Below are 27056 nucleotides of genomic sequence, written 5' to 3' on the forward strand. Positions count from 1 at the left end.
ATCCACAGAGACAAAAAGTAGATTGGTGGTTGCCAGTGGCTGAGAGAAGGGGAAGGACAGGGAATCACTGCCAATGATGACTGGGTTTTCTACGGTAACTCAAATGTTCTGAAATTAGCAGTGATGGCTGCACAACTTCATGACTACAGTAAAAACCAGTAAGTTTGTACATTTTAAAAAGGCGAATGTTAGGGTATGTGATTGTATCTCAAAAAAAATTTTTCTAATGGATTAAAAACCAAGAAAAAAAATACATAGCAATACTTTCTTTCTCGGGTTACAGGCTCATCTTGAAAGTCTGCCCCATGTCATACTTACCCTTGGGATCCAAGATAAGGGAGCCTCTACCATCTGAAACACTTGGCAGACAAAAGAAAACAGAAAATTGGAGAGCTGATCTTTAAGAGCTTCAGATCTTTGGGTACACACTTCACCATACACACCTCACTTTATTTCACAATTCACAGGCCAAAGTCAGTTACTTGGCTAAGTCTAATTTCAATGGAACATAGACATATACTCTTTCCATGCATTCAAAAGTAAGAGAAATGCAAACATTTGGTCAATAGTAATATGATCAGCATATTTACTTAATGAGTACTTAACTAGTTCGAGATTACAATAGGCCAAAAGAAACCAACACTAGTACATCAGGATTCTGGCTCTCAAACAGTTCACAATGCTGCAAAGATGGCATCCTAAACTAGTGCCAAAGTGCTAAACTAAGGACGACAGTAGTAACACAAAGGGCTACAGAAGCAAGGAAGAGAAAGTGACTCATTAAAAGCATGCCAGAACACTGAAGTTAAAAGCTCAGCAAACCCTAACTAAGACAAGGAGAATGCCCCCTTTGCAGAAAGAGGGGAGTTGACCCTCAAACAACATGGTCAGTTTGAACTACATGGGTCCACTTATTCATGGATTTTTTTTCATACAGTATGGTATGTAAATATATTTTCTCTTCTTTATGATTTTCTTAACATATTCTTTTCTCTAGCTTACTTTATTGTAAGAATACAGTATATAACACATGCAACATACAAAATCTGTGTTAATCGACTGTTTCTGTTGTAAGGCTTCCACCAACAGTAGGCTATTAGTAAAGTTTCGGAGGAGTGAAAAGTTACACTCTGATTTTGAACTACATGGGGGTTGGTGCCCCAAGCCCCCGCATTGTTCAAAGGTCAACTATACTGGCAAAAGAAACCAAATGAGAAAATACATAAATATGAAAACACACAGCCTGTTTAAATCTTAATAGCAAAATAATGTTAGATTATCTTGCTGAGTTCAGTGTGAAGAGCCCTGAAATCCTTGCTTAGGAGTATGGTCTTTTGCTCATTAGCTAAATAGAGATTCAAAGGTTAAGAAAACAGAGGAAAAAAAAAAAAAAAAAAGAAAACAGAGGATGTGAGGGGGTGCCTGGGTGGCTCAGGTCAGGTCATGATCTTAGGTCGTGGAATGGAGCCCTTATATCAGGCTCCCTGTCAGTGACTCTGCTTGAGATTCTCTCTCCCTCTCCTTCTGCCCCTCCCTCCTCAAATAAATAAATCTTTTAAAAAAATGATGTAAGTCTGAAAAAAAAAACCAAAATGGACTGAGGCAAGGTGCACAGTCAAGGTACAAACTAGAAACTTTCTCTATTTTTCAGCTCAGTACCAATGAGGACCTAAACTAGGCATGTGGCATGGGATAAATTTGAGTTTCTTTTTAAGGGGGAAAATTATCAAGACTTGTGATTCCTTTCCAATCTCTATCCTATTACTCATCACATTCCAGTGTATTAAAATGATCATTATACCTTTCTCCTAAGCAGAATAAACTCACATCTTAATTATCTCTGCAGCCTAAGCATCTAGCACATGTGCTCGCACATGGACATTGTGTTTGCTGACCTGAACATTCTCAAACCACTGTCATCCTCCTTCTCTACACCTCAAGTCCCCTTTAGCAACAGCCAACATTTCTATGGAAACCAAATCGATCTCTCAATCCTCTCACCCTGCCTCTCTTCCAACTGGCCATGGTTTTAGCTACATACTGTTTCTCTGATCCCTGCAATGTATCCTAGAAACTTCTTTCTCCTTTCTCATTACCACCAAGTCCACAATTTCTCATCCAAGATTCCTGGGGCCAGATATGTGCCATAATTCAGAACTTTTCTGATTTAGAAGGTAATCTTGAGACTGGGAATATCAATGCATTGGTATTTCTAGGAGAAAATATAAAACACATCAAAATACCTGGAAAAGAAATATATGAATGCTCCCCTCAAGTTCCTCACGGGTTTAGACCAAGTTTTACTACCATGTGAGTTTTGACACCAAACCTACAAAAAGAAAAATCCATTTGCAAAACTTTTTTTTGGAATTGCAGATAAAGAACCACAGACCTGTAATTCACCTCGTCTACTGCAACCACTATTTTCCTACATCTCATTCCTTCCTATTCCAACCCATCTTGTAGTCTCTTGTATTTCACATCAATCTTTCTAAGAAACAACTCCTGGCATTCAAGGGTTTCTACAATTTAGCTCCAACCTGCCTTTTTTCAGCCTTATCTCCTCCCAATCTCTCTCAAATGTCAGACCACTCCTTACTACCCAAGCCTATCCAAAAACTGCCTTTACTTATGAAGTGCCCTCAGCCTAAATAGACTCCTCCCCAAACATCTACCCATTCTTCATAGCATTTCATTTTTTAAAATTTATTCATGAAAGACAGAGAGAGAGAGGTAGAGACATAGGCAGAGGGAAAAGCAGGCTCCCCATGGGGAGTCTGATGCAGGACTTGATCCCAGGACCCCAGGATCACACTTTGAGCCAAAGGCAGACACTCAACCACTGAGTCACACCCAGGTGCCCCCTCATGGTGTTTTTTTGTTTGTTTGTTTTTTTAAGATTTTATTTATTTATTCATGGGAGACACAGAGAGAGAAAGAGGCACAGACACAGGCAAAGGGAGAAGCAGGCTCCATGCAGGGAGCCGGACATGGAACTCAATCCCGGGTCTCCAGGATCACACTCTAGGCCAAAGGCAACGCTAATCCACTGGGCCACCGGGGCTACCCAGGCGTTTCACTTTTAATGCCACTTCTTCTTTATTCCTCCATCTGGCTGTGATTATTACACCTTTTCTCAGACAGGGCACTTTTCTTATTGTGCTTTGTATCACCATTCCTTGAATACTTATCATTCCAAAGGCCTACTAGCAAAGATTGTGACCTAATTCTTTGAGTTTCCTTTGCATTCGTTTTCTAATTTCTCTTTTTTTTTTTTTTTTTTTTTTTATGATAGTCACACAGAGAGAGAGAGAGAGGCAGAGACACAGGCAGAAAGAGAAGCAGGCTCCATGCACCGGGAGCCTGACGTGGGATTCGATCCCGGGTCTCCAGGATCACGCCCTGGGCCAAAGGCAGGCGCCAAACCGCTGTGCCACCCAGGGATCCCCCCGTTTTCTAATTTCTTGAGATAAATGCTACTAATGTCATTGATGCACTAACTTCTCATTATGATTGTGGACTTGTCCGTTCTTTGCGCCTGTTAATTTTTGTGGCTGTATTATTGGGTGCATACACATTTAGAAATGTTAACTTCCAGGAACTGGAACTTTTTATAAAAAGTTTTCTTTATATCCAATAATACCTCTTGCTCTGAATCTACTACTTTTTTTTTTTTTTTTTTAATCAATGTAGTTATATCATCTTTCTTTCTGGCTAATGTCTGTACATCTTCCATCATTTATTGGCAATCCTTCTGCCTAAAATTATCTAAGTACACTGCCTCATATTAGCAGCACTGAATAAGGTTGCACAATTTCATTCAGTTTGATAATCTGCTTACTTCTTTCAGTACAGTAGTCTTTGACATTTCACATAATTGATATATGAAGCTTAAATTTATTATCTTACTATTCGTTTTCTATGTTTCCCATCTGTTCTCTGTACCTTATTTTTTCTTGACTTTATTATTTTATAAATTATTCCATTTTCTCCATTATCCTATTAATTACATTTTCTTTTATCATTCTTTTAGTGGTTACCCTAAAATTATAGACTGCATCCCTGTTCTATCAGTCTAAACTAAATTAGTACTTTTACCTCTTCCTATACAATCTAAGGACCTTAGGACATTTTAAATCCATTTACTCCCTTCCAGCTTATATCCAATTATCATGTGTTTTGATTATATGTATTTTATGCCCTATAAGACATTATCATTATTATTCTACACCTGCATATGTATCTTCTCCGTTGTTCTTCATTCCTACCTGATTCTCCCAAGTTTTCATCTAGGAACACCTTCTTTCTATCTGAAGAATAGTCTTAATTTCTTTAAGGTGAGAGACTACTGGTGATGGATTCTCTCAATTCTTATCTAAAAATATATTTTACCATTTCTCTTACTTTTATGCTCATCTCCTAATATGACTAGTTATTTCTTTTTTTTTTTAAGATTTATTTATTTATGATAGACATAGAGACAGAGAGAGGCAGAGACACAGGAGGAGGGAGAAGCAGGCCCATGCTGGGAGCCCAACGTGGGACTCGATCCCGGGACTCCAGGATCGTGCCCTGGGCCAAAGGCAGATGCCAAACTGTTGAGCCACCCAGGGATCCCCTGACTAGTTATTTCTGATTGAAGGCCAGATATTGTTTATGAAAAATCAGACAACGAATTTGATGCCTAGGATAATGTTATCTTTCTCTGGAGACAATTTACTTTTGCTTCTGGTAAGCAACTAGAAGTACCAGTAAATCCAGACCATTTTAATGCAGTCAGGAATCAGGCTCCGGGGACAATGGTCTATAACTTATTATTCTTACTACTCCTGGGATGTGATCCTTCAGGTTTAATGGACCCTAAACTCTCAATTTTGATCATCCTATTCCCATAAGCCCATCAAAACGCTATTAAATTGCTCAGCCTATTAGCCTCTTTTTCCAGAATAAACAGGTGCTCCTTGTGGAGAAATGGTTCAAATGCTAGACTGCCCTCTCTGGGTTTCCTTCTTCTCAGATCCTGGTCCTTTAATTCTTTGCTTTTTATAGCAACCTTAATCATTTTCAAAATCATTAATCAGTAGGAGGGTTAGTCCAAATTATCTAGTCTTACCAATCACATATCTGCTGCTATACCTAATAGAGTTCCTTGCACACCTGAATGGAAGGCACTGGCTACATCAGGTTTCCCTCTAGTAGCCCCTGCAATAAATCAACCAGCTCAGTTCTTTATACTAACTACAAAATCAACTGTGACTGAGAAAGGCAATAGGGAGTATTTAAGGTTTTTGAACAAGAAAGTATGCCCATCAAATTAGTGTTTTTAGTTTACTCAGCCAAAAACAAAGAGTGGAGAAAAACAAACCAATTAGGAGATTACTGCAGACACGTGCCAATAATGATGTGAAGAAGGAAAAGAGACAGAGGTAAGTGAAACAACAGTGTTCTATCAACCTTAACAATTACCTGGGAACAAGAGGTAAAGGAGAAAAAAGGAGTCAAAGATAAACATGAAATCTCAAGTCTAAGAGTGAAAATGACTTGGGTGAAGAGGAATTCAGAGTTAGACATAAATATGAAGTATCCACAAGAAGAAATCCAAGTTGAAATTTCAATAGACATTTAGAGACCCTGGTCTGAGCCCTTACCAGAAGCATGATGATTGCTAAAAATTTCAACAGAATTTTCCAAAAACTAACAATATTATTCACTAAACTAGGAAACCAGTCATCTATTTCCATTCACTGGTATGTTAAAAAAAATCAGGACTGGCAATTAACGTCTGAGGCTTTGGAGACGTGAAAAAAGGAAAATATATTAACAGAGAATTTATCACATTTAAAGAAAAAGAGAAGTGCAAGGGACAGGGTCGGGGAAGAATGGTTTAAAAAAAACACTAAGGCAAAATACACTGCTTACAGTTCAAACAATCTAATCTGGTAACAGATTTTTTAAAAAGTATAGATTTACATACAACATAATAGTAAGAAGAATTCTAAGTGGGGTTAGCTATTTAAGTGATTTTAGTAACTTAATAAACTTAATAACAAAAAAGCTTTTTAAAGTTACTGAGGTGGGGATGCCTGGGTGGCTTAGCAGGTGGGCGCCTGCCTTTGGTTCAGGGCCTGATCACAGGAGCTAGGATCGAGTCCCACATTGGGCTCCCTGTGAGGAGCCTGGTTCTCCCTTTGCCTGTGTCTCTGCCTCTCAACTCTGTGTCTCTTGTGAATAAATAAATGAATCTTTAAAAAAATAAGAAAAATAAAGTTACTAAGGTGGAAAAGTCATTGTTTCTTTTAAAATGAAAGAAACAGGGATCCCTGGGTGGCGCAGCGGTTTGGCGTCTGCCTTTGGCCCAGGGCGCGATCCTGGAGACCGGGGATCAAATCCCACATCGGGCTCCCTGCATGGAGCCTGCTTCTCCCTCTGCCTATGTCTCTGCCTCTCTCTCTCTCTCTGTGTGACTATCATGAATAAATAAATAAAATCTTTAAAAAAAATAAATAAATAAAATAAAATAAAATGAAAGAAACAAAATTTTTATGAGGTGGCATGTTAGATTACACTCTTACACAAGAACATTTAGATTTAACAAATTAAAATCTTTTGAAATCTCTGAAAATAGTCTTATCAAGCTCTTAAGTCAATAACTGGAGAATATGGAATATTATTTCATATACTCTTCACTCAGTCTCACCAACAGGATATGCCTTTTGATGGAGATGAATAAATCACTCTGACATGTAAACTATACAAACCAGCAGCTATTTTAAGATGTCCTTGAAAGATAAAGGCCCATGCCCTGAAGGTCCAACTTATTGATTATCAACACCAGCACTACATTTCTGATTATCTGCCAAATGCGACTCATCCCACTCTTGTTTTAGCTCATAACAACAGTATTTTGTTTCTAAAATCAGAGCAGCAAACAAAACATTCCAACCAAAATACAACTTTTCTGGCTAATGGATCCCATTCTGTTCCATATGAAAAGTGCTCTTAAGGTCTCTATAAAAGTAGAGATCATGTGAAGATTATGCCACATATTTGTGACACTGAATAAATTAATAAATCGAATTAACTGAACTCTAAATAAATAAAATGCCCAAATGCCTAGAGAACATAAAGATTAGTAATCCTGTGAAGCTAATTATGCTACTCTTTCCGTGGTAAAGGTCAAATTTAGTTGCTGAGCAATTTACTCAACAATCATTTGCTGAGCTGTAATGGTGCCAGACATGAAGCATAAAAAGACACACATGACAGAGTCCCTGCGTTCAATGGAGGACCTGTAAGGTGGCCAGACATGTATGCAGACCTGTATACAGCACAATCACTGCTAACAGGGTTGTTACTGCCAAGATGCTATAAGTCCATGAAAGAAGAAATTCCAATGGTCTGTTTTGTTTTGAGGACAGCACGAGGACTCCAGAACACTCCACGTAGGTGGACACTAATGAGTTTAAGTCTGGGAAAACAACAGAGGATTGGCCAAGCAGGAAGTAGGAGACAAAGTATCTCAGAACTCTGCTTAAAGAAACCAGATATTTCAGTAAAGCCATTTCATTTCAGTGTTGAGAAAATTTATAAGAATATTAGCATGTTTAATCAAAAGGCACACAGCAGCTGCATAGCAGAATTAAGATGAAAACCAAGGTCCCCGTGTTTTTATCCACTTCACTAGGCCATTTAACAATGGTCAGACTTTATAATCTTACAAAAGATACCATTCTGAAGTAAGATTTTTTTTTATAGCCCATATTGCTAAATTCTAAGTAGAACATGTGTTGATTCTAAAAATCAACTAAATTCCCTGGTTTTACATCATAGGTTACCTTTACATTTATCAGGATAGTTTCCAAAATACTAACATCAAAAGAGAGAGCACTCTTATGTTTTAGTTTTTAATAAAAATTCCTACTGTGTAATGTAAAAACTATTTACTCTTATAATATAGCTGTATTAGCAAGGATATGGGAAAATAGGCACTTCACTGATAAATACATAACTGGTTGGAATGCTACTTTGGTACTACTTTTGCGAACTACGATATGGTCAGATGTAGTCAATGCTGCAACATTGTTAGTAAGTAATAGCCAAAGACTAGAAGGAATGTAAATATTCCTCAATCAAAAAACAGTTAAATAAATGAAGGTACATCAATAAAGAAAGGTGCAACAGAACAATCAGACATTCATGATAAAGAATAAAGGAACTCTAGGCACAATGACAGGGCTCATTCTCCAAAATATCCAAAACTTACTCTCTGAACCTCAGTGACTCCAAAGTACTAGTACCCCAGACAGCCCAGCTGGGCAAATTACAAGTTACCTTCATTACTGACAACTGGGCAAACAAACTCATGGCAAAAATGTAGCCAAGGGGCCTTCCAAAACTATCAGTTAGACTGAGCTATCACTGATAACACCATATTATAGTGTCCCTCGCAAAATATTTTAAAACAACATTCTAACTGTAAAAATGAAAAGAGGTCTTACAGTGCTTAGTAAAACTAAATACGAGAAAAATTCACCCAAAAACTCTAATATGATAAATTAATTTAGCAAATCACAATTCTGTTGGTCAAATTCATGATCTAATAAGAAATCAGAGCCCAAAAGTATAATAAACAGTATAAAATTTCCAATTCACATTTCATAGATACAAATAAGACAAGTTACATATTTTGTCCTGATAATTTGAAGCAAAATGATTTGCTTTCTGTTTTAGAAGATTATTTAGTATTACTTCAATAATACCAAGTCAGTGTTCATAAAACAACCCTTTTTGAGGATACTGAGTTCCTTGTTGATCTAAGGAAAGCTCTGATACTCCCTAAACCCCAAAGCCCACCTAATATTTGATGTTAAAAAACATGATCACATTCAGATTTCTACTAGAAAAATTTTATTCAAACAAGCAGTAAATTATTTACTGGTAAACATGTGATATACATTTCATTCAAAAGGTATTTAATGCCTCATATGTATCAGATACTAGGCTAGGTACTAACAACACAGTAACAAAGAAGTCAGACATGTTTCTTGCCCTCTCAGAAAATACTGGGGACAGAGGGAGGTACAGACACAGCTAAATAAGAAATTATAATACACAAACGAACTACAATAATATACGAGGTGTTACAGAGGCACAGATAAATAGTCAGCCAAAATTGTAAATTCACACTGACCAAAAAAATAAGAGGGCAGAGAAAAACAAAGAATGTTTTAGGCGGTGAAATTAACATGGTAAAAGCCAAGAAGTGAGAGAGAGTGCTAAATAACTGTTCAAGGAGCTGAAATAAATTCAGTATGCAGGAGCAGAGACGTAATATAAGAGGTCACAGAAATAAGCGGGAATCAGATCATGAAAGGCTTCCTAAAGCATATTAAAAAGTTTAAACTTCAATCTAAGAGAAAAAAGATAATCAGATTATGCTTTAGAAACAGCCACTTTGACAGAAATGTAGAATAAGCAAGAGACGTGAAGACCAGAGGCAGAGCAACCAGCGAGGATTAGCATTTCAGTAAAACACAAGAGGATGGATGGTAGCCTGGACTGCCAGTGGCAAGTGAACAGAAGCAGACAAGAGCCAAGGGAGAAATGAGGAGCAAATAAGATTCGGTAATGAACTGGATGTGAGAAATAAGGGCAAAGGGAGAGGCAAGAATTAGTAAGCAAATTAACTCAAAGCTATAATGCACAGATCTTGGGTTTCAATTACAACTTAAATACAAGCCTAGGTACTAAATATATTTGTTAAATGAGCAAAGACTGCGTATTTAAGTGGAAAAAAGATTAATAAAACAGTTTACACTCTAACAATAGGAAAAGTATACTTTTGGCTATGATAAACATAGCTCTCACTATAATTTTTTTTTCCTCTCACTATAATTTAAAAAAAAAAAAAAAAGCTGCATTAGTATAACAACTGTTTCGGGTAAACAAGACCAAGATACCTCAGAGCACAAGGTAAGTGAGGAACAATATCCAAGGCCAAAGCAGGCCCCAACAGTTGCTAGAAACTGGGTATTTCAGAATTGCTGGAACACTTCCTAAGTGTGATATGGACCCTAGTCATCTATTGCTGAATGACTTTTCTACACAACATATTATTTCTACACCAGAACTAAAATATTATCTGGCCCTGGCATAAAGACAGTCCCAGATCTTCAAGCACTGGAAATTTTACCAAGGCAGGGAGGGGCAGGGAGCAGAAGCCAAGTGCTTCCTTAAACAGAATGTTTCTACAGCTTGCCCCATCCAGATTTTACAGCTGGGATGATGTTCATCTAAAGAGGGCTTATCAACAAAATGCTGACTTCAACTGTTTTTATATTAGCAAATATCAGAAACTAGCAGGCAAACACCACTTTCCACAGAGAATACCAAAAAATGTTACAATAAAAACTTAAAATATACATATGTTTACATTATAAAAGTCATCAAAATCTGAAGTTAGCAGAAATAACAAAGTTTTAAATAAAAGAAACACTGACATGGTAATAAATGGAATCAGTTAACATCTATTCAATTTAAAAAGCTCCACAATTTATTTCTAATTTTCTACCAATTTATTCTAAAGGATAGACAGTTTGGTCAATACTCATCTAGAAAATATTTATAAATTTATACTATAATCAAATTAACAAGCCTCCAAATATGTATGCTACAGACTAATTCCAAACAGTCCAAAAATCTCAAGGAAGCAAAAATCAGTAACAATCAGTTCTTTACCTGCAGCTCCTTGGAGACTCGCTCTAGGTGATTAGTTATCTTTTTAATCAGATCACTGTACATCTGTTCTGAGTGCTGCTGGCAGACACATTTATACACACAACTGTGGGGGGAAAACCAAAACAGAAAAACCAAGTTAACGGTGAAGCATTCAACCTAAGATGAATGCATACTTCGGATACACAGTCACGGGGCAAATAATTCAGGCCTAATAAAAGTAACCAATCACAACTTTTTAATCGAAAGAGAGAAAGAGAGCAAGGAAGTGTGGTTTTTTTCTGAGAGGAGGAGGAGCAGAGGGAGAGGATCTTAAGCAGACTCTGCATTGAGCAGGGAGCCCAACGTAGGGCTCAATCTCATGACCCTAAGATCATGACCTGAGCAGAAATTAAGAATTGAACACTTAACTGACTGAGCCACACAGGCACCCCGACCAATCACAACTTTTAAACAGAAATTTACCTTGCCCCAATCAGTGTTCAGATAAAAGAGCTACTACCACTATCTGCAAATCTTTCTGAGTACTGTGTTACACATTTTGGCAGTACTAGGTAATTTAGTATTGGGTGATAATCTGAAACTGGGACTATGATAACTACTTATAAACCAGTTTCACTCTCTCATTTCAATGCATGTCAAAATAAAGGAGAGAGAGTGATAATTCACACCAAGCTTCTAACTCATAAAAATTAGGTTTGTAATGTAACCTCTTTATGCATCACTTGTGTAGAACAACACAACTATCATCACCTCCTCCTCTGTGACTGCGCTGAACTCAGGTCCCACCCCAAGTCCTCACTGCTTCCACTTACAAGGACCTGGGAAACAAAGTAACCAAAGACAGAACTGTGTGTCAATAAACATCAACAAACTAAGCTAGGGTCTCTCTGTGAGATCAAAAAATACAGATTTTTACACCAGGTACTTGTCATTCTTTTTCGCTAACCTACAAAGTTTCTTCATTATGTATAGCAGGGGTAGCAGGCTGAGATGGGAGGAAGTCTAAGTGAGTTAGGGTTAACTCTACCTTGATTTGAAAGCCAATTCTGAAGCAGAAAGTATAAACCAAACCTCTAGCCTCTAAGTGTGAAATATACAAATAACCTACAAAGTCACCTTATGAATATTATATGTATATATACTGCCATATTTCAAGGTGTCATGAACCCTATTGTACCCTCTCAAACCCAGGTAAATGAAATCTTGACTTACCTGTATATCTGTTCATAGGATATGGGGATATAGTCACCAGGACTCTGAGTTAAAAGCTGATCTATGGCACCATCCAATTTTGGCCAGTATGTGCTCTTATAATCTTCAATAGTTATAACATTCATTACTAAAAGTAAAACATAAAATAAATATTACTATATACCACATGTAAAGTAAGCACAAATCACAGCAATTCTGTGCTCTCAAATTCCTTTCACTTAATCTAATTTGATGCTCTATCACCTAAATACTACTAAATTACTAACCTATTTCAAAAAAATGAATACAGCAATCTTGTCAGGGATATTAAAGCAGCCATTAATTATGATGTAAAAAGGAATGACCATGGGTCCATCTTTAAAAATAAAAACAAAACAAGCAAGTATCATTGGTTTCCTTTTCCAGTTATCTGTTAACAGTGGCTGAGTCTCAAACACACACTCACCCTCCAAAATACATTGTCAATGATGTGACAAGATGGCCTATCCATGAGCCACAATAAAGTCCTAGGAAACTATGAACTCCAACAATCAATCTTCAGAGGCATCCCTGAACAAATTTACCTAACAATAGGACTATGGGGATTAAAGTCCAAATGCTACAGTAACAAAAGAAGTTGTCAGAAACTTGCAGGGATCTTTGGACCTCCAGTACTTCCTAGATACTACTACAGCTCTGACTCAGATTCCACCTATCTTACACTTGATAAGCCCAACAGAAAAAACATAAACGAACTGGAGACTTACAATGAGGCTTACCTCATTCCTACTGTCTGGCTCTTATTCCTTTAATCAAGGTTTCATAAAGCTTTATAACAGCTGGTCCTAACAATCCAGGGTGTCAGCTGCTTCACAACAATGAAATGCTAACGTTAAAAAGAGCTACTACCCCCGCCTCCCATGGATAAAAGAGCTATCCAAAGAACCTAAAATTTCAAGACATTTTTTTTAGATTTTACTTATTTATTCATGAGAGACACACAGAGAAAGAGAGAGAGAGAGAGAGAGGCAGAGACACAGGCAGAGGGAGAGGGAGAAGCAGGCTCCATGCAGGGAGCCCATCGCGGGACCTGATCCCGGGACTCCAGGATCAGGCCTTGGGCCAAAGGCAGGCGCTAAACCGCTAAGCCACCCAGGGATCCCCCGTTAGTTTAAGATTTTATGTTTATTTAAGAGACAGGTGACGGACAAGCAGACTCTGTGCTAAGCACACAGCCCAATGCCAGGCTTGATCCCACAACCCTGGTATCACACTCCACGCCAAAATCAGGAGTCTGAGGCTTGGGGCACTTCGGTGGCTCAGTGGTTGAATGTTTGCCCTTGGCTCAGGTTGTTATTCCGGGGGTCCTGGGATCAAGTCCCTCAGGGAGCCTGCTTCTCCCTCTGCCTATGTCTCAGCCTCTCTTTCTGTGTCTCTCATGAATAAATAAAATCTTTAAAAAACAAACAAACAAAAAAGGTCTGAGGCTTAACTGACTGAGCCACCCAGGCATCCAAAATACTCTGTGTCTTATGAAACACCACTATCTCAGGAGACAGGAGCTAACAACTACTACATCAGGTATTTTATCAAAAACTGGAGAGCAAAGAGTTGATTTCCTCAAAAGTACATGGTTAATTACTGCCAGGAGTACCAGATAAAGAAAGCCTTATCTAGCACCTGTCCATCACATTACTGATTTCCAGATTCAGGTTCAAAATGTTTCTCACATGTATATGCCATCTCTGTCATTGTTGTTCAGTATTTTCTTTAAATCAATTCACTTTTTCTTGCTTAAATTTGTTCTAAAGGACACTTGAGGAATGAACTATTGATTCATACAACACAGAATAATCTTAAATGCATTTCTGCCAACTGAAAGAATCAGACCACATATTATAAGATTATATTATATAAGACTACATATTATAAGATTCTCACTTATATGATACTAATAAAGTCAAAACTATAAAAAGGGAAAACAGACTGGAGGCTCTAAGGTAGGGAGGACTGTCTACAAAGGGCAGCATGGGATGAACTCTTACGTAGAATCGTCCTAGTGAACACAGCACTCCAGGCATTTGTCAAAACCAACATACCATAAAAACTTACTGTATGAATCTTAAAAAAAAAAAAAAAAAAAAAAAAAAAAAAAAAATTTAACCAGGATGTACTAGTAAAGATGGAATGAAAATCTTGACAAATGAATTCCTACACTGAAAGGAATGAAGAAACAAATGTTTTGACTATGTATAAGGCTAAAAACCAAAGGAACTGTATATTCATGTGCAAAGAAAGACTCATACACAAGGATGGAGACGGCCAGAGCACAGAGAGCCTTAGAAGCAATTTTATTTTTTTTACTTTTTCAAAAATTTTATTTATTTATTCATGAGAAACAGACGGAGAGAGAGAGAGAGGCACAGACACAGGCACAGGGAGAAGCAGGCTCCATGCAAGGAGCCCGACGCGGGACTTGTTCCTGGGTCTCCAGGATCACACCCTGGGCTGAAGTTGGCACTAAACCTCTGAGCCACCTGGGCGGCCCTTTAGAAGCACTTTTAAAGACTGGCTTTTACTCTGAGTAAGATGGGGACATCTGGAGGGTTTTAGATGAAGTGACGTGATCTGACTTAGGTTTTCTATGGCTCATCCAGCTGCTAAGGCATAACTGGGCAAAGTCAGGAGGTTGTGTGATGATGTAGGTTGAACCAGGTAGCAGAGCAGGGATGAGGAAAGTCAGATTTGGAATATATTTTAAAAGCTGAGCCAACCAGATTTGCTGATGGTTTACATGGAGGAAGTAACAGAAGAGTAAAGGATGACTCCAAAGTTTGTGGCCTGAGCACCAAAGGATGGGGCTGTTGTTCACCAGGACAAAGAGGACGAAAGAGAAGCTGAGCATACTTGAGAGGACAGCAGAAATTATTGGTGTCCCATCCATGCACTCTGTCCACAGAGGCCACTGTCAACACCAATGCGGTGTTGTCAGAGGTGCTCTGACTGAATGAAGGAGGGGCAGCTTGGAAGTTCTAAAGAATTAACCACCCCAGGCGGCTTCAATAACAACTACCAAGAATGGGTATATACTTGCCAGTATCTCCCTTTACTCTGGAGTATGACAAGGCTAAGGTGCCATGTCCTAGGCTGACTCCCAGAGCTCCCCACTGGGCTTACCCTCCTGTTGTCCACAGTGGTGACCTCTTTACTGGCTTCCTTACTTTTTCTGTCTCATGTCTCCACTCCCCTGCAGGTGCAGGGGAATCACCTCTTGTGCTTAAAACTATTTGTGCTTAAAAAAAGAGAGAAAAAAAAGCAATCTATCAAAAATAGAAAAGCAGTGTTGTTTTCCATTAAACAAAAGGTGATATAAAAATAAATACAGTGTTAAAAAAATAAATAAATAAATAAATAAATAAATAAATAAATAAATACATACATACATACAGTGTTATTAAATTCTAGCCATGTCCTATTGCCTGCTAAAAGGAGCTTCTGAGCCTGGAGCTTGCTTTCTCTGTGAAAAATGGAGATGGACCAATGTTGAGAAGTGTTACACACTAGCTCCAAAATACCACTTTTCTGCTTTCTGAAGGACTCAAAGAAAACTGAAAACAAAAACTGGAAAGAACATCACTTTCTAACTATGGGATTCTAGGCTACTCAATCTCCAATCAATATATCACCTAAATCGTATCACATACCAGCTCTACACCAAAAATTGAAGCTTGAAGAAGGTAGGTGACATGCTCAAAAAGAAAACTTCAAGTACAGAAGCCAAGAATTAACATAATCTCATGGGCACTCTGAGTGCTGCATTCAATGACTCCACCCCTGGCCAAGGATGGGGAGTAATCCTACTTCTCAAGCATGGGCTTTACACTTCATGAGGACTTACATGAAATAAAAATAGGATTAGTGTTACAAAGTCAAAGATACAAAGGAGGAAGAAGAATCTAAAATGTAAAGTCCTGCAGCTGTAAGTACAGAACAGAGTCCCACTAAAGAAGTGGTAATTGCTGATGCCTCTCAGGTATCTTTCATGTGGTGTGGTTGTTTCTCTTTTTTATGTTCTGCTTTTAAGTATCTCTGAAAAGAGACTTTAACACCAAAATGAAAAAGATATGATCAGGGTAAAAATCTTAAAGCCTATTTCCACATCAAAAAAAGTCATATCTATTTCTACTCTACATTTCCATATAATATGTAATAAAAAATCTATTTCTACATAGATTTTGCTTGAAAAATAAATAGGTAGCCAGTTCAGTTCACCTTAAATGCTAGCTGTAGTAGACTGAGTATTTGTATCCCTTCCCCCAAAATTCATATGGTAAAATTTTAACCTCCTCTATGATGGTACTGAGTGGGGCCTTTGGGAGGTGATTAGGTCTTGGGAGTAAGGTCCTCACAAATGGAATTACTGCCTGCAGAGAGCTTCCTCACTCCCAACACCCTGTAAGGACAAGCAAGACTAGTCTACTATGAACCAGGACACAGGCCTTCACCAGATTTGAATTTGCCAGCACCTTCATCTTGGACTTCCCAACCTTCAGAACTGTGAAAAATAAGTTTCTGCTGTTTACAAGCCACTCAGTCTCTGATACGGTTATATAAGCTTGAATGGACGAGCTAATAACTTTCTTCTATGAAACCAGCCAATCTTCACCACAGTAGCAAAAGAATAGGAAAATAAAGATGATATTAGAACTAGAGGTAGTTTGAAGAATGAACACCTGCTGGTATATATTCTTAGCCAAAGATTAGGAAGGTTTTTCATACCAATCTGCAGTCAGCACTTAAAATAACAGTCCAAAAAACTTTAAGGTATTTGTTATTTCCTTGCTAATCTCAACCCACCCCTGATTTAAAAATATATACAAATATATACAAAGCATGTATGTAAATGTGTGTGGTGTGTAGTCTTGAATTTTAAAACTAGTTCTTGTTAGAGAAGTGTGTGTAGTCAATCACTTCCAACTCTGTCCACAAAAAAGTTCAGATTGACCAAAAGAAACACAAAGCATGGAAACGAAACAAAAATGAAATTATCACTAAATTACTAAATTTTATCTAGGTTAGATTTTCCAGCTTGAAAATAATGAACTGGGCAGCCCCGGTGGCTCGGCGGTTTAGCACCGCCTTCAGCCCAGGGCGTGATCCTGGAGACCCAGGATCAAGTCCCACATCAGGCTCCCTGCATGGAGCCTGCTTCTTCCTCTGCCTGCGTCTGTGCCCCTCTCTCTCTCTCTCTCTCTCTCTCTCTCTCTCTCTCTCTCTGTCTTTCTCTCTCTCACTCGCTGTGTCTCTCATGAATAAATAAAAATAAAATCTTAAAAAAAAATAATGAACTTCTTTTCAAACAGTTTAAAGAAGATATCATAAACTCAAAAGCCAACAAGGTCCAGACCAGGAACATAGATGAGTAAAGGAAGCCTCATGTAAAGATAAAAATAAAATGAGCACCTCGAAGAACTGAACAGTGTACTGCTCTCTGGAGAGAGTTAAGTTCAAACTACGTAAAAACCCTAGTGGCAGCCTCAAAACATCATACCACAAAACCTAAACCTAGTAACACAGAAGATAAGTTCATGCAGCCTAAAACTTCCTCAGAAAGTTGTTTAATTGACCTTTACTATGATGAAATAAAGTTTAAAACACATGGAATAGCTGAAATCTAAGGTTCAGGGATTTATTAGCAGGTTACTAAGAAACCACTAAAAATATATAATTTATACCATGCAGGAGTAAATATGTTCATACTTTTTTATCTGAGTAATTTATTAAAACTTAACATTTATTACCAATCTCCCTCAAACGACACATACACCCCCTGGAGAAGAAACTTTCTGCTAGAGCCCCAACTCCAAACAGCATCTAGCTTATGATAAGTACTCAATAACATATGTCAATAACATATGTAAATTAATTTAATGAATCAAAATAATGCTTACTATAAAAACAATTGGTGGCCTACCACTAGTCATTCTGAAATTAAAGCTTAAAGTATATTTTATTTCACACAGGCTGAAGCAAATCAAGGAAGCTCTCCTATTTCTTTTGAATTTCTTTGTTACTTGTTTATAAAAGGAAAATATATTCAGAAATTATATCAGGTATTATTTTTTTTAAATAACTTTTCTTTTTTTATTTTAAAGATTTTGTTTATTCTGTATCTCTCAATACAGAGAGAGAGAGACAGAGACATAGGTAGAGGGAGAGGCAGGCTCCATGTAGGGAGCCTGATGTGGGACTTGATCCCGGTACTCCAGGATCATGGCCTGAGCCGAAGGCAGACACACCCAACCACTGAGCCACCCAGGCATCCCTATATTATTAATTTACAATTGGTGTACTGCAAAGACCTCTCATAACCTTGTATCAGTGGTTCTTAAAGTGTGAGGATACCCAGAACAGCATCAGTATCCCTTGGAAACTTGTTGTAAATGCCAAAAGCCAGGCCCTAACCCAAAACTACTAAATCAGAAACTTGGGGAGGAATGGGGAGTGACTCACAATACAGAAATCTGTTTACCAAGCCCTCCAGGTGATTCTTACACCTGCTCAAGTTTGAGAGCCACTGGACAGTCAGGGTCACAGGTGTGTTCTGTTCTCAATTGCCAGCACATGGTTAGTCTGTTCTGAACAACTTGGGAGTCAAATAAAGGTGTAAATGTACCAAAAATTTTAGGGATGCCTGGGTGGCTCAACGGTTGTCTGCCTTCAGTTCAGGGCATGATCCCAGGATCCAGATCTTATCCCTTATCGGGCTTCTTGCATGGAGCCTGCTTCTCCCTCTGCCTATGTCTCGGCCTCTCTGTCTCTCATGAATAAATAAATAAAATCTTTTAAAAAAAAGAAAAATGTAAAAGAACAGCTAGGAACTGTTTTCATATCAGATTCCTTAATGTTCTACTCTTCGACATCCCTTTTCTCCCCACCAAGAACACTGCCCTTATTCAGCACTGACTCCTAAAAAATACAGCAAAGGCAATTATGAATTATTAAGCCAAATTTAGGATGCCAAACTATGTCTCAAATGCAATGACTTTAGATTAACTGTAATCAATTACAACTAGGTAAGATGAAAGAATGAACCAGGACAAAAAGCTCTAGGTTTCTATTTAACTTTGCCTAGTATTATGTGATCTCAGGAAAAAAAAAAAAAAAATTATGACTTCTTGTTGCCGCAGTGTGTCCATCCATCTAACAATCTGGTAAGCTTATGTTGTCCAAAACATTACCACCTGGTACAATGATCTATTCTCTGCAGCACAAGGAGATGACTGAACTTTCAAGTAACGGACAGAGAGAAGCTGAAGGCCAAGAACAAAGCCTGGGCAATGAGAGGAAGCCTTTGGAATGAAGAAAAGGAATAGAGTAAAACAGGAGAATCAGAACAAGGTAGTATATTCCAATACATACACAGAAACTGGAAAAAAAAAATCCAATTATTTCTTTCTCTCCAAAGGAAATAACTCGATACTGACAAAAGAGATAGTAATACTTTGGTGTTTCTAAAAGAACTAGCAATTAAAAAAAAAAAGTAAACAGAACTAGTAATTAAAAAAAAAAAAGTAAAAAAAAAAACAAAACAGGAATTACCAAATACTTTAAATATCCTTTTCTTTATTAGAAGGAGAAAAAAAAAAAACTCACCCTACTACTCAGGTATATTTCAATTTGCCAATAAAGGAAGGGGGCTAATGTTAAGTCCTAATGAAGCAACTGTTTCTAAAGCAGGCAAAAAACCTTTTCAAAGTTGCGGATTTCAAGTATTTGTTTAGGAAGTTTCTAAGTCTTAGAGTTTGTGGTTTAAGTCAATTAAATACTATGGACAATATAAAATGTCTACTGAGATCATTAAGAAATCATTCCAGGTTAAAATGAAGTTACATTCACATAAACAATTAGATAACACTAATCTTATTCTTATTTCATGTAAGTTCTCATTAACTCATTGTTTACGGGTTCTGTTCTTCCCACTCCATCCTATCCTATCCTCCCCAAACGGAATACATTTTAGTCTACAAAAGGCTTGTTAACATACTAACTATATGAAACGATATCATCTGCTTTGCCTTACTTCAAATAACATGTTTCTATCCTCAAAACACTATAGAAGTTGTATAGGAAATACATTTCATTATTGTTTTTACTGCTTAAAAATCCACACATTTCTCAGTTTCACAAAAATCCTTCATCACTATCTCAGAAAACCAGCTACAGTGGCCTACAGCAAGACTGAAATCTACAGACCTGGGATCCCTGGGTGGCGCAGCGGTTTGGCACCTGCCTTTGGCCCAGGGCGTGATCCTGGAGACCCGGGATCGAATCCCATGTCGGGCTCCCAGTGCATGGAGCCTGCTTCTCCCTCTGCCTGTGTCTCTCCCTCTCTCTCTCTCTCTCTCTCTCTCTCTCTCTGTGACTATCATAAATTAAAAAAAAAAAAAAAAAATCTACAGACCTTCAGGAAAGTTACTACACAACATTATTCTACAATTACATCACACCTGAGACTGTGACAGACTTCCTAAAATGAACAGGTTATGATAGTACATATGAAAACATCAAGGGCGGGCAGCCCTAGTGGCTCAGCGGTTTAGCGCCGCCTTCAGCCCAGGATGTGATCCTGGAGACCCGGATCGAGTCCCAGCATGGAGCCTGTTTCTCCCTCTGCTTGTGTCTCTGCCTCTCTCCCTCTCTCTGATGAATAAATAAATAAAATCTTTAAAAAAAAAAAAAAGAAAAGAAAACATCAAGGGCTATCATCTATTATAGTTCTAACCCTAAGTAATCCAAAATCTCCTAAATTCATATAGAAAGTATCTGCTCAACTGAATACATACTTGTGTAAATCATGCTAAGTGCAGGTCTACCATAGTTTTAAAAGTCTGTTGCTTTCTTACAAGATTTAAACAAGTCAATCTGTCGGTGGCGTTAAAACCAGGAAAATTTAACTCTGAAGTAGTAGCAATAGCACAAGGCAGTTTGTGCTGACGTGGAAACACCAGTAAGCAAGTTAATCTTGCCCTGCAGGATCCTGAGAAGTACAGGGCCTGAAGACAGGATACAATGAATGTGGGTTAGAGGCAGAGAATAGGGGGTAGGGAAGGGAGAGGTGAAGACTGGTTGCAAATCTGTAGACAAAACAGTGATAAGAGAAGGATTAATCTGTGCACAACTTAAAGATACAAATCTGGGATTCCCCTTCAGATACATGGGGGGGCGGGGAGGCACATGCACAAGCATATGTATGAAGCACAGGGCTGGTGGGTTAAGTAAGAGCCAAAAGTCAACATGAAAAACACTCAACATCTAATTCTGTTCCTCTCGTAAATTGTAGAATATCATGGACCAAGAGAAATGTACTTAACTTCCTGTTCCACTTAAGCTAACCCAACCATTCTCCCAGAATGGAAGATCCTCCCCTAGAGAAAGTAAACAGTGCCAGAGAAGAGACATTCACATAATATGTGGCAGTTCCCCAACAAAACAGCAGCTCTGCATCTAACTAGCCAAAAGTGAAGGCCAATACTTATACTTGGTAAGGTCCCTTATAAACACAGAACTACCACAATTAGCCTTTTTCAGTTTTACATATGACTAGAAGGTATGGATCAAGATAATTAAGAAAAATTTTAAGACTTGAAAAAAAACCCTGTAATTACCATCCTTGGAGAGGCAGATAAAAATTAAAGACACTGCCATGAAAAAGAAGCAATCCAAATATTCTGAAAATAAAAACACAGCAGCTGTTAAAAAAAAAACAAAACAGAATATCAAGAAATTCTTCTAAAACATTAAGAGAATATAGCGATAATTGATAGAAGTCAAAAACAGGGGGGATCCCTGGGTGGCTCAGCGGTTTCGCGCCTGCCTTTGGCCCAGGGCGCAATCCTGGAGTCCCGGGATCAAGTCCCGCGTCGGGCTTCCGGCATGGAGCCAGTTTCTCCCTCTGCCTGTGTCTCTGCCTCTCTCTCTCTCTCTCTCTCATAAATAAATAAAAATAAATCTTAAAAAAAAAAAAAAGTCAAAAACAGGAAATTCAACATCTAACTATCAATAGTTCTAGAAAAAATGTAAAGGGAGAAAAATATTGACATATTTTATGAGAAAACAGCCCAGAAACCTTTTCAAAGGGAAAAAAGGTCACATACAAAAGAACCAAAATTAAAATGGCACCTGAATTCTCCAGTGTAATACTACAAGCTTAAAGTCAATGAAGCAACACTTGAAAAATTCTGAGGAAAAGTTATTTTCAGTTAATAATTCTATACTCAAACTGTCAAGAGGGAAGGCAGAATTTTCAGACACAGAAGATGTGAAACTTTATTATATACACACATTTTCTCAGGAAGCTACAAGAACATATGTTCTACACACACACACACACACACACACACACACACACACCCCTACCTATACCCATCCCAGATCTGTATCCTTCCTTTCACCCCCAAATTTTGTAGAATCTAGTCCCCAAATATTTCCAAAATCTGAAACATGATCTCTTCCAATGCTTTATTTGTTCAAGTCATCATCTCTTATCTAGACTACAATTACAACCCCCTAACTCATCTCAAGGCCCCTATTCACTCTGCTTTCTAATCTAAATTAACACAGTAAAACAAATTTTGCCAAGTTAACTCTCTGAATATCCTTCAGTGGCTCCTATCCTACAAAAGAAAATCCTACTTTAAATATTTCATGTCCCTCACTATCTAGACACCATTCTGTTTAGATTTAATTTGCACCACTCCGTTCCAAAAATGTCAACTCTGGGTTTTAGGCACAGAATGCCTCCTTTGCAAAGGAAGTCTCTTTTAGCCAATCTCACCTCCTCAAAAAAAATTTTTTTCAAAGATTTGTTTATTTATTTGAGAAAGAGAGAGAGAGTGTGTGTGTGTGTGAGAGAGAGAGAGAGAGAGAACAGGGAGGGGCAAAGGGAGAAAAAACCCTGCAGACTCCTCACGGAGCTGGATGCAGAGCCTGATCCTACCACCCAGAGATCGTAACAGGAGCTGAAACCAAGAGCCCAACGCCCAAACCACTGTGCCACCCAGAGGACCCTCTCCTGACAAACTTTGATTTTTTTAAAGATTCTTTTTCCTCTACCATGTATTTACATAACTTTACTACAGTGCTTAATTGTAACACATAATTATCTGTCCTCTCCCACACTAAACTCTATCTCATCACTAGGGGTGAAAATATTACCCTGCTATACAGAAAATCCTAAATAAGCATTTGTTGAATAAAATGCCATTCAGATGGTCAGCACGAATGCGACTACAAATTATAGATCCATAACTCTATCTATAGAGATTAGCAGCCAAATGACTACACAAGTAGAAAGAAAAATGGAAGACCAGTTTGTCCTACTAAGACACACTATCAAACAGTAATGGTGTCTAACAGTTTACCATGTGATTACATATGGGCTACAGTTTAAAGGGCAAGTAAGCATTCAATTCCTTTAGGGATTTGGGACTGAGCCTTTTATAAGCATTACAATGCCTTTCTCTTAAAGCTTCACCAATGTCACTTTGTGCAATACATGTCAAAAAAAATGGCAAGACAAGATTCCCAATGAGACCCTGAAATTCAGCCCATCAATCAATATCGTAGTGCCACTTATTGCAGCACAATTCCACTAAGCCGGAAGGCAAAAAGATACCAAATTAACCACCACAGATGCTATAAACAATGCATATTTTAAGACCTGACTGCATTAACTGACATACTGTAAAAGGATCAACCCATCTGGAAACTGGCAGATGTAAAGGGCAGGATTTATCAAAATCAGTTAAGACTTTCACTTAATTCAAAAGCCAACTTTAATACATCTTTTAATCATTATTTAAAAAAAAACAATAATTTCACTAAATTCAATTTAAAATACTGTGAAGCTTTTGTTCATCTGAGGAAGAGAAACTTTTGATGCACTGGGTTAATAATTTTCCTGAGCCCCTGGCACCCATGCAGGATCCCTCCACCCTCCTTGTCTCTATCCACTCCTTGCCTATCACCCTCATAACCCAGTCCCACATGCATCCCCAACACATCATCACAGGGAACTATTCTATTCTATTTAGTACATTTGCAATACGAGCAGATGTAACACATGTTACATCTGAGCAAAAGCTTTAAAAACCATTTAGTAAAAAAAAAAAAAAAAAAAAAAAAACATTTAGTGCTTCTGTCCACATTCTTCTGTCTGCCTCTGCCAAGGACAGGACCCAAAAAAGAGCTGCTCTAGTGAATGTGGACATGTGAAAAGCCACAGCTAACTGTCAGCCACAAATAAAACATGAGCAAGAAAAAATCTGTGTTGTTCCATAAGCTCCTGAGATTGAGGCAGTGAGGGGTGTTATTATCATAAAAAGCTAACCAATGGAGAATGGAAAGCTGAACTAAATAATTACACTTCTCAAATCAGATTCCACCAGAGACACATTTGAGGGAAATTTGGAAGGCCAAAGTGAGGCAAAGGACGTATTATTGCTGCTGGTGATTCTGGCAAGTAAAGTTAGAGATATGAGAGTCTGTGACATCCAAATTCCAAGTTCTGGTATCTGGTGATCCGCTTCAGGGAGGAGAGAGGCAGCTATGATGACATAAAGATGGTTGTGGCGCAGCAGCGGTGGGAGCCTGCCCTCAGCTGAGATGCAGAGGTCCCACTGACTCCTACACCTCCAACCTTTTTAACAATTTTGAAAGGACCTGATTTCCAGTATTAAGTCTCTTCTTGCTTTGGATATCAAGAGTGATTTCTTGCACTGAACTATAATCGATGAACTACTGGAGTAGTGAAGGACACATTCTCAAAAGCCAGGAAGCTGGCTTTGGTTTTCCAATCTAGTTGGATTTAACGGCAATGATGACAGTGCCAACATCAGATAACATAATGCAATAGTACATGGCAGGCAGCAGCAAAGAGTTATTCAAATTGTCACCTGTACATACCCAGAATAAAGTTCTTCTTGAGGAAATAACATGGCAGACTATTCTGGCAGTTACGATGGAAATGAGAAAGACTGTGAAGTGGACTGATTCTGTTAACAGGTGAGAACTTTAAGAAAATGATTAGCTCAATGAACAAAGACCAAAAGAGCATTACCACAGAAAAATAAAGCCTTACACAAATCTCTTAAGTGAAAGGGTAATGACTGTGGAACAGCAGCATCTTGAGACCTGAAACGGGACCAGTTTGGTGGAATCTGATCAATCTGGGAACCCTGACCTCACAAAAGTCATTGTGCTTTCCCTAAGCCCCCCTCCTCCACAACATGAGACTAATCTTTACCCAACTAAGACTGTCATGACAGTACCTGAAACCGACAAGGGAATGCAGATCCTCTTCATGCCTTCCATGCAAGCAGCCCACTGCCCCTAAGCATCCAATTAAGTCAGATTCCCCAGCAGAACAAGTACCAAATTTAAACCAACAGGAGTCAGCTTACATTCCAAAAAAACTAGACTTCGGAAAACTTCAAGACGGCCGAAGACTTAAAAAATTAAAAGAAAAAAAAAAAAAAAAAGACTTCCAAAGACTTTAATACCTTATGTTGACAGCAACTTAGAGAACTGCATGTGGGATCAGATTCTAGATTTACCAAGTAAGAAAGAAAACAACTTCAGATAAGATTTAAGTTATCAAAAGGAATACACTTACCAAAGATTATTTATTGTACTACCTCAAGCAACTAGATATGATTATAACAGTTTGCTCAGTTAACTGACTTGAAATCTGGGCTCAATGACAGCTTACATTAAAAACAGCTGGAACTCCTGCTGAATAAAAGCAGGATTAACAGAGCAAATTAGATACCTAGGAAGACAGAGCAATGGAAACTATCTGAACTGAGGCATGAGGCCAGGGACTGAAAAAGGTAATGAACAGAACCTTAGTGACTTTGGGTACAGTAACAACTAGTCTAACATATGTGTAAGGGGTGAATGATTTAAAACAAAATTTTTTTAATTATATATAATTATAATTAATATGTAATTATATGTATAATTTATGTTCCAAATTTGACAAACTCTAAAACCTTACAAATCCAAGCAGCTCAGTGAACAATAAAAAGAATAAACGTCAAGAAAACCCTAACCCAAGGAACCTAACAATTAAGTTGCTGAAAACTTAAGCCATAAATGAAAATCCTAAGAGCAGCCAGAAAAAAAGGACAAGTTGGAGAGAGGAACAAAGATAAGACTACACAGGCATTTCTTAGAGAAACAAGGCAGGCCAGAAGACAATGGAAAAACATCTTGAAAGTGTTGAAAAACAAAAACAAAAACAAAGATTGTCCATCTAGAATTCTATATCCAGCAAAAATATCCTTAGTAAATGAAAGTAAAATAGTTTTGCAAAGAAAAGCTGAACAAATTCAAGGCCAAAAGAACTGTGCTATAAGATATATTAATATAAGCTCTCAAAGTAGAAGAAAAGCGGCGGAAACTTGTGTCAAAACAAAGGAATAAAAAGAGTGACAGAGACAGTAACTATCTGACTAAACAAAAAAGAATTATTTTCCAGTTTTTTATTATTTAAGACATATTTCATATATGATGATACCATTTATCTGAGATGTCCAGAACGGGTGTATCCATAGACAGAAAGTTGTGGATGCCAGAGGCTTGGGGAGGGAGGAAAAGAGAAGTAACTGCTAAACAGGTACCAGACATTACTTGATGGCAATAAAAATGTTTTGGAACCAGGGACGCCTGGATGGCTCAGTGGCTGAGCATCTGCTTTTGGCTCAGGGCATGATCCCAGGGTCCTGGGATTGAGTCCCACAGCAGGCTCCCTGCAGGTAGCCTGCTTTTCCCTCTGCCTGTCTCTCTGTGTCTCTCATGAATAAATAAATATTTTTTTAAATTGTTTTGGAACCAGATAAAGGGATGACTGCAAAACAGTGTAAATGTACTAGATGCCACTGAATGGGTCATTTTAAAAAGCTTCATTCATTTTACGCTACATGAATTTCACCTCAATTTTTTTAAAAGATAAATGGATGTTTTAAGCAAAGTTAATAACTGTATATTTGATGCGTGTTTTATGTAGATGATCATGGCAATGGCAATACAGAATAAAGGATGGGAGGAAGAAATGAAGTATATTG

General features: G+C 38.0%; 1 protein-coding gene across 3 annotated transcripts in view; it reads right to left on the reverse strand.

Annotated features, from left to right (window-relative positions):
* Positions 1–27056, reverse strand: part of CACUL1 (CDK2 associated cullin domain 1) — an 81784-nt gene that overhangs the window by 36689 nt on the left and 18039 nt on the right. For all 3 annotated transcript variants that reach the window (XM_038578934.1, XM_038578932.1, XM_038578933.1), the window contains exons 2-3: positions 11950–12076; positions 10738–10840 (exon numbers count right to left, since the gene is read on the reverse strand). In XM_038578934.1, coding sequence (XP_038434862.1) covers positions 10738–10840; positions 11950–12076 — 230 coding nt within the window. The remainder of the gene's footprint in view (positions 1–10737; positions 10841–11949; positions 12077–27056) is intronic.

The sequence above is a fragment of the Canis lupus genome, chromosome 28 (assembly GCF_011100685.1).
Source record: "Canis lupus familiaris isolate Mischka breed German Shepherd chromosome 28, alternate assembly UU_Cfam_GSD_1.0, whole genome shotgun sequence".
Taxonomy (NCBI): Eukaryota; Metazoa; Chordata; class Mammalia; order Carnivora; family Canidae; genus Canis; species Canis lupus.